Raw genomic sequence first — 16,027 nt, forward strand, 5'->3', positions numbered from 1 at the left:
TGCACACTGTGATTAACTGTTGTCCGCTGGGGTTTGGTTTCTGCTTTGTGACACAAATTTGATCTATGGTGCTCTTTAGTAAATAAAAAAGGGATATACAATAGATTAATTGCAACAATAATACAAAAGATATTAGTTGTGGACATAAAATAGTAGAAGTAAAACTGATTGTAGTTTTTTTTTTAAGATAAAAAAGTATCAAAATGATTTGTCATATACAGTAGTAAGGAGGTTTTTATAGCAAGTATGTGGTGTTTGTTGCTGAGTAATCTATAAAGATCCTTTTGTATATACATATATAGAGGTAAAGAAGCAAGAGTATGGCAGTTATTTAAACTGCTTTTAACAGGTGGCACACCATGCAAAGCACCATCAAGAGCCATTGTTAAATTAGTGAGTACTGAAACTACTTGAAAGTCAGTTTATGGCAAAGCAAGCACCAACTGGTTTTAAATAGCTCAACAAATGCTATCACCTTTTATAGCATTTCCCCATTGTGAGCAAAGGCATGCAGCACTGTTGGCATGGATTAAACCTGGGTGCTTAGTGATAAAGACCGCTCGCAGGTCGGCTCCTTTGTCCAGTGTGTACAGACTTCATCAATAATCTTCTTCTTGGAAGTACACACCAGAACAACCATGGCACCAAAGAAGCCTGAGCCCAAGAAAGAGGAACCTAAGCCAGCACCTAAGCCCCCAGAGCCTGAGCCACCAAAGGAGCCAGGATTTGACCCAAAAAGTGTTCCGGTATGTAAAAGAAAAATCATCACTTTTATTGTATGATAGATGTATCTGCTAATTTATTTGTGAATAACATGTCTTATGATTATACTCTGCAAGATTATCATTCTGTAACAAAAACGTCATCACAGACTAAAGCATATTGTTTGTGAATTTTCCTTTATCAGAATTACACAAACATTATTTTTTCATTGTTTAATAAAGAAAACTAATCTTTTACAAGGAATACTATTCCTATTAATAATAATAAAAAATACAGTAATGATAGTTGTATGAGTGTGCCCAAAAAAAGCATAGAAATGTGCACACCTAGCAACAGATTGCGTGAGACATGCTTTTAATGTATTTCATTGCACTTTAATTTTTTAAATTTCTGTTTTCAATTAATTCTAGGGTCCTTTTTTATGATCAAGTTTAAATTAATTAAAGACAAAATAAAAAGAGGATTGGCTCCAGCAGATCCCCGTGACCCTGTAGTTAGGATATAGCGGGTTGGATGATGGATAGATGGATAAAAAGAGGTAAACAATAAACAATTATAAAGCTATTGGGGATGATGTGTTCTATAAAAGGTGCTATATAAAATATTGATTAACTGAGTAAGTGAATTCTTTAATCATGTCATATGCTGGATTTCATATTAAGTAGAATTTCTTAAAATATATAAAAATTGCAATGAAGACTAAGGTAGTTTACATAATTGTGCATGGAACTTAGGCATTCAATAATCATGTATATATAGAGTGCTGTTCAGCAGCATGGTGTGTAGTTCTGCTGAATCACTGATCCATCATTCTGAGTTTAAAATCTCTTGATCCATCATTGGATGTGGAGAGTGTGCTCGATCCTTTGGTGTATGTGTGCTTTAGTCTGGTTACTTTGGTTTTCCAACTGCATCCCCAGAGATGAGCAGGTAGATTAACAAGCAATTTCAAATTGGCCTCTGTGTAAGCGTAACATTCCCTAACGTTTTAATTAATAATCATAAGCGCTGTCACCAGGCCCTGAAACATAGCATAGTTCCTATTTGTCCATCCATTATTAAATTTGTTTAGTGTAGTTCTGGACTGTAAGAGCTACTGTACAGCCTATTCTGCCAGCACTGGTGAAGGGCAAGATCAGAGAGCCTACTGCTTGCGTTCCACACTCTTGCCAGCCACTCACACTGATTTTTTCTTGTTTTTAGTATGTAGAAGTGAAATTGAAGAACTCTGCTGAGACAGTAACTGATTGCTAGATCTGAAGAAATTCTTTAACTCCCAGGCAGCATTGTTTACCATACCATGCTACACTACCATGCCAGTCCTGCATAGTTCTTAGAAGAAAGATGTTTATAGGGTAAGGGTTTCATGACTGGTTGGGAAATCTGCTCTCATCCCTCCTGCAATCACCTTAAAGTGTACAAATCATATGTGGAAAGAAAGAGAATAAAATATTGTATGAATAGATTTTCTATTCTAAACCTCACTTCTGCACACTTCTTATTTATAGAGACAATACAGACGCATGTTTCCTACTTGTAGTTATTTGTAAAACCTATCTTTTACTTTGATGTTAACAGTGGTCGAGAGAGAGAGAGAGGTTAGGAGCACGCGCTGATACAGCACATTGCCACACCCACCACACGACAAACCAACTCAGGATCCAAATTAGGAAGGATTGCAAATCTGGAATGCTATCCACTCGTCCTCTTCAATCCTCCTTAGTCCAACAATGGGGTCATCTTAGTGTTTGGGGCAACACAAGGCAGGTACCAAGGTTTCAACCTGAACTAAATATTTATGAAATCATCCATTTTCCTAACCAATTTAATTTTCTGCACCCATATAATTCAATATATGGTGCACATTTTTATTATTATACAAAATTAAATCACAGTGGACTTAATTTGGCTTTTTTGACATTGGTCAACTGAAAATGACTCTTTGATGTCAAAGTGGAAACAGGTCTCTGCAAAGTGGTCTAAATTAATTACAAATATAAAACACAAGCTGAGCTTTATACAACTGGACACTAAAATCTTTCACCATTCTTCTTTGGAAAATGTTGCATGAGTATCGTGAATGAACAGCTTTTTTCATGTCCAGCCACTAATTTCAGTAAGATTGGGATCGGGAATTTGACTCAACCACTATAGAACTTTAATATTTTTGTTTTTAATTCATTTACATGTAGCTTTAACTTTAAGCTTGGGGTCGTTTTCTTGCAGGATACCAAATCTTCTCCCAAGGCACAGGCTTTTTGCATCAGGGGTTCTTCTAGGATTTGCTTGTAATTTAGTGAATTCATTTTACCCTTTATCCTCACAAGTTTTTCAGGGCCTGCTGCAGAAAGGCATCCCTACAGCATTTTGTTGCCACCACCCTTTTGCATGGTGGAGATGGTGTGCTTTTCATAATAGTTTTAAGTTCAATGACCAAAAAGCTCAATTTTAATCTCATTAGACCATAGCACCTCTTTCAACTGACTTTAGAGTCTCCCATGTGCCTCCTGGTAAACTACAGCTGAGATGTCGTGTGTGATTTTTTAAACTGTGGCATTGACTTTGCCACTCTGCGACTGCACCCAGGTAGCTGTTGTTGCATGTACAGTCTTTTGAGTTTCTGTCACCATAGTCTGCAGCTCCTTCAGAGTTATCTATCATATGTTGCTTGGTGGCCTCCCTCACTCATCTTCTTCTTGCACGATCTCTCAGTTTTTGTGGAGGCACTGCTCTAGCAGATTTACCCCTGTGCCATACTCTTTCCATTTCTTATTGATTGATTGATTTAACTGAACTCTAAGGGATATTCAGTGACTTGGATATTTACTTGTCTCCGTCCCATGACTTGTGCTTTGCAATCACCTTTTCACTGAGTTGTTCAGTGTTCCTTTGTTTTCATTGTGCAATTTAGGCCATGATACTGACACACCATAAGATGGGCCTTGTAGATTCTTATAGGTGCATTTCCACTGCAGTCAAATGAAGCCCCCTGACTACAGTGAGTTGATCTCCATTTAGCTAATTATGTGACTTCTAAAACCAGCTAGTTGTAACAGTGATGAGTAAGGTAAGTCGCATTAAGGAGGGTGAATATTTATGTTCTGTATTTCTAATTAATTTAGACCACTTTCCACAGATCTGTATTCTTTTTGTCAAAAACTGTCTTTTCTGTTGAGCAATGTCAAAAAGATACATTAAATGCACTGCGATTCAATATTATATAACAATAAAATGTGAAAACTTCCAATGAAGTGAGGATACTTTATATAGACCCTGTAAATGTGGTGGAGCTCAATTCTGTAATGACACTATCATGTACAAAGCCGCAACCAAATCCTCAAATCTGGGTCGAGCATCAGTCCATTGCAACTCACACTCACTCACAGTTTGCACATTTAAAGCTGCTTCAATAACCTGATTATTCACAGAAGTCTGATTTTCAAAATGTTGTATAAACCCAAAAAGAAAAATTGAGTTATTAGCCTTTGAGGAACCTGATTATCAAAGGTAGATTTTTTCACGAATAGTCTGATTATGTGGCCATGTAAATCCTTAACTGAGCTACTGTTAAATATTTTGAAGTATGCACATGACAGTTGCGCTCTGCCAGCTTGTGCATGTATGTGCTTCGCAAACACTTTCAGCTGCCATCAGCAGAAGAACCCAAAATACAAATACAAAATACATTTCCAAAAGCAAATGTTAGGGTGATCACTTTATCCTTCTCTTGGCTTAAATAATCTGTCTTAGTATTGCAGAAATAGCCTAAATTTGTGTTGATGAGCTTTACGCACTGCTAAAGTTGGCAACACAAACTTGAGAGCAGTAGGATAGCATGTTAAAAGTAATACGTGTTAAGCAGTCTGATTACTTTATCAAACAACGAGTAAATGAGTAACCTAACACAAAACGTATCTTATTGAAGTAACAATACCTGCTGTGAGTACCACAGTGGATGGTTAGGCTTCCCGAAGGCTATGGTGGGTGACTCATTGCCTAGTAAGGTACGCCATAATAAAGGAAAATGGATGGATGGGCTTTCTATTTGGTAAGAAACAGGAGGCCAATATAAAGGAAGGACCAGGGAGGCAACAATGTTTGGATCCTTTATCCCCTGATAAACTAGATGGCAACATCCTTGGGTTAGGATTCCCATGTGAACACCCACAGAGCATACTGGATCTTGCAGAATGGTTTAGCAGCCCTGTTTGATCCTATGGGGGCCACCACTTTCAGAGAGTTTCGTTTGACCTGGACATGCTTTCAGCAGGTGTTGTCCTAGCATTGATAAGAGAAGCCATTCGACCTCATCCGGTAGAGTGGGAGTCAGAAAGCAGAAGACTATATTCGGCTTAGAAGAAGAGGAGTAAGACAAAGAAGGAGAAAAAGTCTTCATTGTTGTGGTGTGTTGTATGAAAGATTCTAGAAGGACCTGTAAAGGTACTATAAAGATACTAGAGGTATATTAGCCACCCACTGTGGCACTCACCATTGGTGACATAATATAACATTCTCAAACCCATTTCATCCAATTCAAGGACAGAGTGGGGCAGAGCCTATTATGGCAACACTGGACACAAGGCAGGAAGCAGTTCTGAACAGGCTAGGCCCACTTATGCACACATCTGCACTTGGCCAGTTTAAATGTCACAGGTTAACCTATATTAACCTGCACATGTTTGGGAATGTGGGAGGAAAACTGGCATAGTATGCATTTGAAAACCCAAACAGACATGGGATCTATGCAAACTTCACATAGACAATGCGGATGTTTGTACCCAGGAACCTGGGTCTGGGAGGCAGCTTAAACATTGTACCAGAGTGCTGTCCCATTTGACTTATGCCAACATAAATAAATGGCTGAACAAAGAAAAAAAAGCCATTTTATTATACATCCTTTTGTCCTTCATATCTACCCAGTTTCTCACCTCCTTATCTAATTCACAGTGACAGCAAGCTTACATTTATCCTGTCAGCATCATAAACTAGACAGGAACAAAATTCTGAACTTGATACCAATGTTTCTCAGGGCAGATGCAAACATACCGTATTTGAAACATACACTGTACCCTCATGCTGGAAAAAAGCAGAGCCTCTCCACCTGTTTGTTTGTATTTAGACTGTTGGAAAAGAGTGAAGGCACTGGAGGAAGCCTCAAAACACTGGCAGAACATGCAAACTCCACACGGTATACATCCTAGCCCAGACTGAAATCTGGGACCCAAATACTGTGGGATGATAAGACTGGATATTGGCCTACAGTGCTGCTCATCTTGGCAATTACTTAATAAATCAAAGCAAATATGATGGACTACACTCCTGGCAACATTTTTCATAAAGTTACATGACTTTGTATAATTATAACTAAAGTAGAGGTGAAGTATAATTACTGAAGCATTATTACTGTGTTATTAAATAAATTGAGTGATTTAGTTGAGAACATCACGTAAGAAAAAATAAACTGTGGGGGTAAATATTCTGTAAACAAAGAAAGCCCATAAGTCACTACTACAAATGAATCCTATAACCAAAATATTTAAATCTTGATGGAACTGACTTTAGTGCACTCTACCAGTTTACTTTATCTAGCCAACTAAAATAACAAAACAGAAGTTTAAAATTCAGTTAATTTACATATCATGTCAATCATATCAATTTATACCAATCAGTACACAGATAAATGGTATGTCCTAATGTCATACCTACATATTAATACATTCTAAAGGTCACAGAACAGTTAATATGTTAAATGTCTTTGACACACACATTTATCTTTAAAGGGAGGTTACTTATTTGTAAAGTCTTAAAAGGTAAAATATATTCAATTCTAATTATTTCATTGTTCCTTTGATTATTTGTTCAGAGTAAAGAATATCTTTGTTACACAGGAAAGGCAGATCCAGAACACTCATAAATATACATAGAAATAATAAAACACACAGGGACACATTTTTGGCTTTTTCTGCTACATAAATCAAGTAGTTTGAGCCCAATGACTTCACAGAAATGTTTGAGTGTACAATTTTTACGAAGCCTTCGTAGATTCTCCCTGGATTAAAAATTGACCACCCTTTCAACTTCAAACCTTATGGTAGCAAGCCTGCTCACCTAAAGATTTATTTCTTCAACAAAAATAGAAGGGTGGGAAACATCATTGCAACATTTTTAATTGGCCCGGTTCACTCAAAGCCCAAGATACCTCTCAGAGATTCATTAAAAGCACACAAGGAGCACACTTTAATGGAGGTGTTATCATGAAAAACTCTTTACTAGAAGGCACAAAACTTCTTCTATCAATTAATTTATTTTACTCCCTTTTTAAAGAAAGCACTACTTAACTACTGCATGAACACCACTTGTAAAACAGATTTCTTTGAAAATATGCATTGATAAATTAAGCTAGGAAATATATTTGCTATTGTGTGCTGTGCTTAATGTTACATAGTATACCCTTTTCACATCACAACCAATTTAAGGATCATTTAATCCCAGATAACTATAACAAAAACTGTCTGAATTAAATATTTGTGTTGTAATTGTGGTGACAGGTAGTCAACATGGTAACAGTGATGAGTGCTGTTGCCTCACAGCTTCTTCAAAGTGGATTCAGATCCTGGCCTGGTCACTGACTGTGTGGGGCTGGCATATTTTTCATGTCTAAATTGATTTTTTTATAACCATTCTAGTTTCTTCCCACAACCCAAACATGCACATTTTAAATCGATTAACATTCTTTAATTGGCTTAGTATTAGTGAACATGAGTTGGCACAGTGGTGCAGTGGTTAGGCCTGCTGATTCATGGATCCAGCATCCTGAGTTCAGATCCCACAGCTGCTTACCATCTGTGTGGAGTCTGCACATTCTTTATGTGTCTGCACAGATTTTGCTCTGGGTATGAAGATGTGTGTGTTAGTTTAACTGGCAACTCCATATTAAGCATGGGGGAGTATTGATATGTGCATGATTGATGGTTCCCCATCCATTAATAATTCCTGACTTTCACCTAATGTTGATTGGGCAACACTGCAGAGCTCCTGGGCAGTGACTGAGTACCCCTGTGTCCTGGTGTGCCAGATCTGTAATTTTTTAAATAATAGATGATATTTTCATTATGTTTTGCTCAACAAACAAGATGAACTTAATTGACAGTACCAGTAATCTGTCAAATCAAAACATCTATTTCGACAGTTTGCCTTAGGCTTTGTTGATTATCTTGTCACTTGGAAACAGAACTTTAAAAGTCAGTCAATCAAAGGTGTGTAATAGCCCAAGTCACAAAGCCTTATCACGAAGCCCAAATCATAAAGCCCACATCACACGTCACAAACACATGGCGTTTTAATAAAAATTTGATTTGTCCAACCGACCAGGAAAGAAAGGGGAGAGAAAAGAAGAAGAAACAGTGACAACAAAAAGGCAATGCCAGAAAAGGGGACGGAGAGACGTACAACCAGACATTTATATCTATATTTTATTTTATCTTTCTTCTTCTGGTATTATTATTCTTTAATAAACACCATGTTTCTTTTAAATTTCTATACTTTGTCGATATCTATATAGTGATTGAAGTTATAAAGTAAATATTAAGAAAACCTGGAGAAGTTGGAAGATTGGCATATGCTACTAACTGTGGGGTTTATCAGGCTGAGGACGGGATAAGAGGAAACATATAGAGTCCTGGGTTCAAATACAAGTGCCCTCCTGCAGTGGAGTGTTGCCTCTCTTCCTCCCAGCTCCACTTCCTCTGGATAAGGGAGGGAGTATGGTCCCTTTTATTATAGACTCGGGAGTACTTCCCGTGCCAGGATGATTGCATGATGGGAGTTCTAGCGGGTCACATGGAAGCCCATTATAACAGAGAGCTTGTCTCCCTGCAGTGCCGCCTTGCGGCTCCCAGTGACACCAGTAGGGCTGCTCTTCCGGACTACATCTCCCAGCATGCCCTGCTGGCTTCCCTACTGGGGACTGAAATCCGGTTCTGTGTGTTAAATTTAAAGTGTGAGAGTAGACCAATCTTCCAACAAACGAGTAAGTCGAGAGTAAAACCGCGATAATACACCCTAGTCAACAATATTTAATGTGGTAGCTTTGTCCACATTTCCACAGGCCAGTATGAGCAGATGTGTATTTTTATATGTATTGGCAAAAAACTTTCATAACTCTGTAGTGTAGATGACCCATTAAAGCCACTCTTTCCTCAAACAAAGACTTGGATCAGAATAGAGTGAACCAAACATGCAATAATTTAGTAAAAGAGTTCAATTAAAAGCAGTACATTTTCTTAGAAGTAGGTCTGTACATCCTGATGTGTGATGTGCTTGTAGTCATCTGAGTACACTTAAGCAAGAGATGACACAAACTGAAATCTGTTATCAATATTTAAAAACTTATTCATCCTCATAGAAATACTTTTAAAAATTGGCCCAGAGTCTTTGTGGAATTAATCAAACAAAGATATTATAATCTACTAATACAATGCATGTGAGAAGAAAGACTTCAAGAATCATTATTTGCATCAAATTAAAAAACAGCTAGCATCTGCTAGAAAAAAGAAAGAAAATGTGATCCATTAGTTCTCAATTCTGCAGAATACATGTCAGTGTATTTGACAAATTCAGCTCACAACACACCTGTCAACAAAATGGCCTCCCTGGAATTATTTTAATAATTTCAAGACAGATTTATCTTAAAATAGTTGGTTTAAACAACAATTATTTTTTTGCCAATTTTTCTTCTACTAAAACTATTTTGTTGTATTGTAATACTTACTGAATAATCCAACAGGATCTAATGAGATACAATATCTCAACATACTAAGGAACCTGTTCTTAAAAAAACACAGAGTATCCATTATTACAATACAACATTCTCAATTCTAATTAATCGAAATCGGAGTGACAGAGGGCAATTCCTCACAGCATTGGACCAATCCTGGATGTGGTCTTCATTCTATTGCAGGGCTCACACACCCACATAGGGCCAGTACAGAATTGGCAGGTAATGTGTCACACATGGCTGTGGGGGTGTTGTAGGAAAAGAATACCCAGAGGAAAAAAAAAAAAATACGGAAATGAAGAGATTTTGCAGACTCTCTATTACATTTTATTTTATTGTGAGTGCCACCATTTTGAGGTCCTGTAGTCATGGTACACTCATTCCTTACTAGGACATAGTTTAAGAGGTTGTACATTGTTGCATCATGGACACAACATTATGAAAGCCGTCAGCTAATTATCTGCATCATCCTAGATTTCTAGATAAATTCATATACTTCTTAAATCTTATATTGTTCCTTGATTATCTTTTGTAAGTCACTTTGGATAAAAGTGTCTGCCAAGCAAAAACTTGTAAATGTTTTACTATGTGTGATTTAGTGTCATCTAATGTTTTGTAGTTTTCTGATATTTTGCTGTCGTTTTTTATTCTTTGTTTGGTCGCCAGTCCACTTGACCTCCCAGTATTCAACTCATGCTTACTCTGTTTGACTTGGTTCACCTACTGGTCCCATCTTTTTTACTTCAGTCATTGTGGCTTACCACCTTCTGTGACTTCATCAAAAGAAATGAAGTATACAGTCTTACACTTCATTTCCCTTTATACCTTTTGTTATTTTATACTTTACCTCGTAATGTTTACATGTCTCACAGTTCTTATAGTGTCTATTACTATTAGTACAAGGTGGACTATTTTGTATGTGCAAATGTAAATGCAAACATAATATACAGTGTACAGTATGGGAAAACATGCAAATTTAGCACAAAGTACTGTCTAACCATTGTGGCTGGGTGCAGAAATTACAAGTCACACAAAAGTAAAAGTTTATACGCCAACTGGGTAATCCCATTTAATTAACTGAAACATTCAACAAAATAACACCTCATTGCACAATGCAAACAAAAAGATTTGGCTCTAGCTGCAGATATAGGGTCTATCAGACAGGAGCTCCGTCTGGTGGGCCGCTCTGGTCTCAAAAGATGCCTACTTTCAGGCAGTCAGGTTTTTTACAGCTGATGCACCAGAATAGGCAGGGGTAAGTGCCCTCACTGGGTGATTTCTTGTTGCAGCGGGGAGAAGAGAATGCTAGCGACAGCTCCCCAGCAGGTTATTACATACTTCGAACAAACCCAGGTATGAGATCTTCCGATGTACATGTGTGACACCATTTAAAGCATGCATAACACTATTGTACTAATCATTGAATATATTTATGGGACATTACACCAACATGCACAGCAGAGCAAATCATTATGCCACCATGCTGCATCCATTATTACAACTGCACAAATATTCTGTTAGGCTGCAATGTCATTTGAACAACTGGGGACACTGAGAAAGAGTAACCAATAAGTGAATATGAGTCAGTTTTTGAGGAAAGAAGTTGCACAGGATTCTGGCTGTACTGTCACCTTTTTCACTGATCATATCACTTATCCTGTAATGACAGAACATAGCAGACATTACACAGGCAACTGCAAATAATATATTCCTTATACTGTATATGAGAACACTGCACTTCCTTTCAGCTCACATTTCACCTGCTTTTTTTCCTTGATATGGTGCATCAAGCTGAAAAAAATAAAACAAAGAGGAACATAAAGTAACGTTTAGATAAAATTCCCTTATATTTCACACTTAATTTCATAGTCATCCATTTCTGGGCACTAAAATCATTGTAAAATTTTCTTTATAGTATTGGATTATAAATACAGTTTCTGGTTTAGATACTATTCTTGATATATTGGTACTGTAAATGTTATTTAATGTAACCACAGTCTAAATGCATGAATATTTACATCTACATAGTGGCTTGAATTGACCATGTTAGAGTGATAGATAAATTTTAGAATATTACAACTTTAAAACAATCTAGATGAGGACTGGCCATTCAGTCCCACAAAGCTTGCCAATCCTATCCACTTAAATTTTCCAAGATAACATCAAGTCAAGTTCTGAAGGTCCCTAAAGTCCTACTGTCTACTACACTATTTGGTAACTTATTCCATGTGTCTACGGTTCCCTGTGTAAATAAAAACTTCCTAATGCTTCGGCAAAATTTACTCTTAACAAGTTCCTAACTGTGTCCACATGTTTCTCATGAATTCATTTTAATGTAACAGTCTCAATCCAGTGTACTAATTCCCTTCATAATTTTTAACACTTCAATCCAATCTCCTCTTAATCTTGTTTTGCTTAAACTAAAAAGGCTCAGCTCTTCCCTCATAATTCATCCCCTGTAGCCCTGGAATAGATGGCCTACTCTTTTTTTTCAATCTTTCTAAATTTAAAACAAATAGGTAACATTTTTAGGTGAATGATATTAGACTGCTAGAAATGGAGTTCATAATGAAAGTATAAATGTACAATATATGAAATAAATCATTACTTTTTCACGTTTCTTGTAATTAGTCGCTTTTTTACAGCTTTCCCTGAGAATCTCCTGTTGCAGATATTTTCCTCTGTAAAGCGTGTGGTAATACAGCTTGTGCTGAAAGTGGTGAGGTTTTCAATGTACATTACAGCTGACTCGAGGCAGGTATTTATTGACTGTTTATTACTGACACAGTAGCAGTAGTTCTGCACGTGTAATATTTATCACCTTATATACTAAAAAAAGAACACACTCAGTGTGGTAGTGGTAGCTAAAAAAGTGAAGAATCGAAGCATGTGCCCGTGTACTTCGCCATCTAGAAAGCTGCTAAAATAAAATTCAGCAAATGCCTTTGAATCTTTTAAAATTATTTTTTTCAGTATTGATTTTTTTTCAGCTTAATCCAATTCACAGTTACATACAGTGTATAGATCAATCTGTCAACATTTTACGTAGAACAAATAACACACTATCATAAGCCATCTTAGAAACAACCTATAATTTAAGGTAACAAACTAAATTACAAGATCATTAAATTCATTCAATTGCTAGGGAATAAGTTATGAAGAGTCAACACCAGTGAACTTGAACTGATAGTAAGTGGGGGTGGATTTCCAGTGTAAATCATAAGTAAATTAAAGTCAGGGTCAGTACTTTTTGTGTAGATGGTGTGAGGGACAGCCAGCAGCTCAACCCGGCCAGGATGCCCAAAGGAGAGAAGGATATCTTGTGACACTGCCTCCCCCAAAACACTAGATGGCAGCTTCCCTGGAGTGTAGTGGTGCCCTGGATTCCAGTAGGTCATCCTGGGACTTGGAGTTCAGCTTCTCAGCCCTGTTGGGTGCTGTGGGTGCCGCCAGGGGGAGCTGTCAAAGGACCTGGGGACTCATCTATTCCCTATAGTCCGGAAGTACGAGGTAGTCACAATGACGGAAGCCTCAAAGTACTTCCAGGCTGAAGAAAAAAAACAGTTCTTCAATAGACCCGGATATGCTAGCCAGTCACGTGGTCAGAAGGACAGAAGCACTTTTGGGTCAAGGACTATATAAAGAACTGCTGAAGAACCAGCAAGTGATTCGGAGTTGGGAGGTAGAAAACAGAGCTTGCTGGGAGGTGTGGAGGAGAGAATTATATTGCTTTATTGTTTATTTAAATGTTTATGGTGGCTGTGATGCTTGAAAGGCACTTTGAAGAAGAAAAAACAATTAAAAGAACTTCTTCGTGCTTTTACCTTGTGTCTGCGTATATGTCTGTTGGGTTAAAAAGGGCAACAGCGACCCCTGGCGTTTACAATGGTAAACAGAAAGTTAGCAAAATTATTTGCTGCATCTTTCAAATAATTAAAATCTGCAGGCCTTATAAACCATGGCCAGCTCAAACAGAAGCAATTAACAAAAAAATATTAACTTGCCTCCTGACTACACAAGATTTCCAGTTAACATTGACTCCTTTGTAGGGCTGCTGTCAACTAAAGACATTTGTAAAATGAAAGTACAGAAGGAGAGAGAAAATTGTGGAAAGGATGTAGGATCTTTGAGCACACTCATACACACCCTCAGCTATACTGACTTACAAAGGGCCAGTTTGCACAGCAAAATCACCAGTGTTAAATTAGCACTTTCAGTGTACATATAGGTCAACTCTTTATATAGACACATTATTGGGTTAGCTTGTCATTGTAAGTTTGTTTAAGACTGGCTATTTTTTGGTGTAGAGTTGCCTATTAACCTGGCGCACACGTCTTTACAGAAAAATATTTTAAATATTAGTATTCATTTCCAATTAATAAAAATAATTTGTTTCTTTTTTTTTACTTACTTTTCTGTCTTCTGGTCTTTTAATGGTACTAGTGGTTATGCTTGCTGCTGCTCAGGACTCTATGAACTTTGCATCTTTTCTTCAAGTCATAATCAATGATTGGGCAATTCCATATTATCCCAGTATAAGTGTGGTTGTGTAACTGGCTTTTGTGATGGTCTGGCAGGTGGATTCCCCTGTGATTAAGCCATCTTGTGATGTTCTGTTATACTAAAATGGCCATAATTTACAGCCAGTCAGTCAGTCAGCCATTGTCCAGCCTGCTATATCCTAACACAGGGTCACGGGGGTCTGCTGGAGCCAATCCCAGCCCACCACAGGGCACACACACACACCCACACACCAAGCACACATGATTTAGGATCGCCAATGCACCATATTTTAAAATGTATTATAGTGTATAGTAAGGTATTAAAGTATAATTTTTCAACATATATTTTAAGATGTGCAGTATTTGCCCAAAAAGAAATTAAAAAATATATGTATTTTGTAGTAAATTAAATATTTTTATGCAAAACAAATACAACAACCTGTGTGGTCTTTCTCAATATTAATAAGAGCAGAAAAATAGCAACTGAAATAAACAAGAAATATAACTGGAAGAAAAATAATTTAAATAATTAAATAATTGTATCCAGATAGTTTGCATTAATAAAAAAGTAGACAGAGGTGACAAGTAGTAACAGCTACTTCAGTGTTGTTTCTATAGGGTGGTCTAATTTTGCAATTTTCATTACACTATAACTTATTAAGTTTATTACATAGAAAATCACCCGAAAAATCCTGGACCATCGAGAAGTGTGCGAACTGACGACATGAAGAATCGTCTTTGTGCCAAACTGGAATCGTCCCTGCATAAATCAAAGTCATCCAGATGATCTGGATCTGCATAATTAGATCTGGACCACCCTGTATTTGTGTGATCTTTAATACAAAACATTTTAAATAACCAAGACCCAGGGCCACCTTAATGTGGGGGCACAATGGGCACTAGCCGGAGGCCTCAAGAGCATAGGGGCCCAAGATGGTTCTGATGTCTGTGTATGTTTCTGCTTTGCTATCAAAACAGTAGCCCCAGTGCACTACTTTGCCTGGGGGCCTATGATGCTGTTAAGATGGCAAATAAAAAGATAATATTTTATCACCCAAAGCCAAGAATATTTACTCCTATCCTTGGATTCAATTAATAAAAGCTGAAAGGGAAATAACAACATATTGAATCAAAACAAAAATCCAGTGAAGACATAGGAGTTGGTTGGAAGGAAAACCTGCAACAGCTACCAACTACCAGGACTAGGAATTTATAATGTGCTACATATTGTTTGAGTAATTTAATCTTTGGAAAGCAACTCTATAGCACTGCATTAGAAAATTAATCACCTTTTTTTTTCTTTTTAGATTGAATTCACCGCAGAGCAAATTGAAGGTAAGTAGACCCACTGTTAACTCGTTTAAACTTTTATGTGCCTTTTAATCACTTTTGATTGACTTAAAAATCAAAATACATTTGTGTAAACGAATAAAATGGCTCGCCTAGTAGTGCAGTCTCACATTTCCAGGATGTCAGGTTTGAATCCCATGCCAACCAGATTAGTGGCTGTGTGGAGTTTGTACAACCACTCCATGCCAATGTTGCATGTTTTCTTTCTCTGCTCTGGTTTTCCTCCACATCCCATAGATTTGTGGGTTAAGTTCATTTACAAAACCCGGTGTCTTGCCAAGGGTTTGTTCCTGCCTTGTGTCAAGTGGTGCTGAAGGCTTCCAGCCCTCTAGAATAAATTAATGATTTAAGCAAAGTAAATTCTTTTTTATATTTTTTCCACCTCTAATATGGCAGGTGTAACCATTAATATTCACCAGTTATTTGTAGGCACATTAGCTAGCTATTTGCTTAAATATTCTTATTTTATATTGCATCTTATCAGTTTGTACCTGCAGCAATTACTACTGATTTTAATCAGATGAAGGCATTGTACCTTTATTTAGATATTATTATTTTGCAGCATCAATGCTTGTTATAAAATCATTTTACATCAAAATTTTTGAAATGCTACAAGACATTCCCTAAAATGATCTCACTTGTTTCTGATTAGACTTATTTTAGACTTTTGTTAGAT

The 16,027-nt window shown here is 37.1% G+C and overlaps 1 protein-coding gene across 1 annotated transcript in view; it reads left to right on the top strand.

The window, feature by feature from the left end:
- Window positions 1-522: 522 nt before the first annotated feature.
- The window catches only part of myl13 (myosin, light chain 13), a 56,890-nt gene continuing 41,385 nt past the window's right edge, over window positions 523-16,027 (top strand). Inside the window, exons 1-2 of the mRNA XM_039753667.1 lie at window positions 523-746; window positions 15,309-15,336. Coding sequence (XP_039609601.1) covers window positions 639-746; window positions 15,309-15,336 — 136 coding nt within the window. The 5' untranslated portion in view covers window positions 523-638. The remainder of the gene's footprint in view (window positions 747-15,308; window positions 15,337-16,027) is intronic.

The sequence above is a fragment of the Polypterus senegalus genome, chromosome 5 (assembly GCF_016835505.1).
Source record: "Polypterus senegalus isolate Bchr_013 chromosome 5, ASM1683550v1, whole genome shotgun sequence".
NCBI classification, from domain to species: domain Eukaryota; kingdom Metazoa; phylum Chordata; class Cladistia; order Polypteriformes; family Polypteridae; genus Polypterus; species Polypterus senegalus.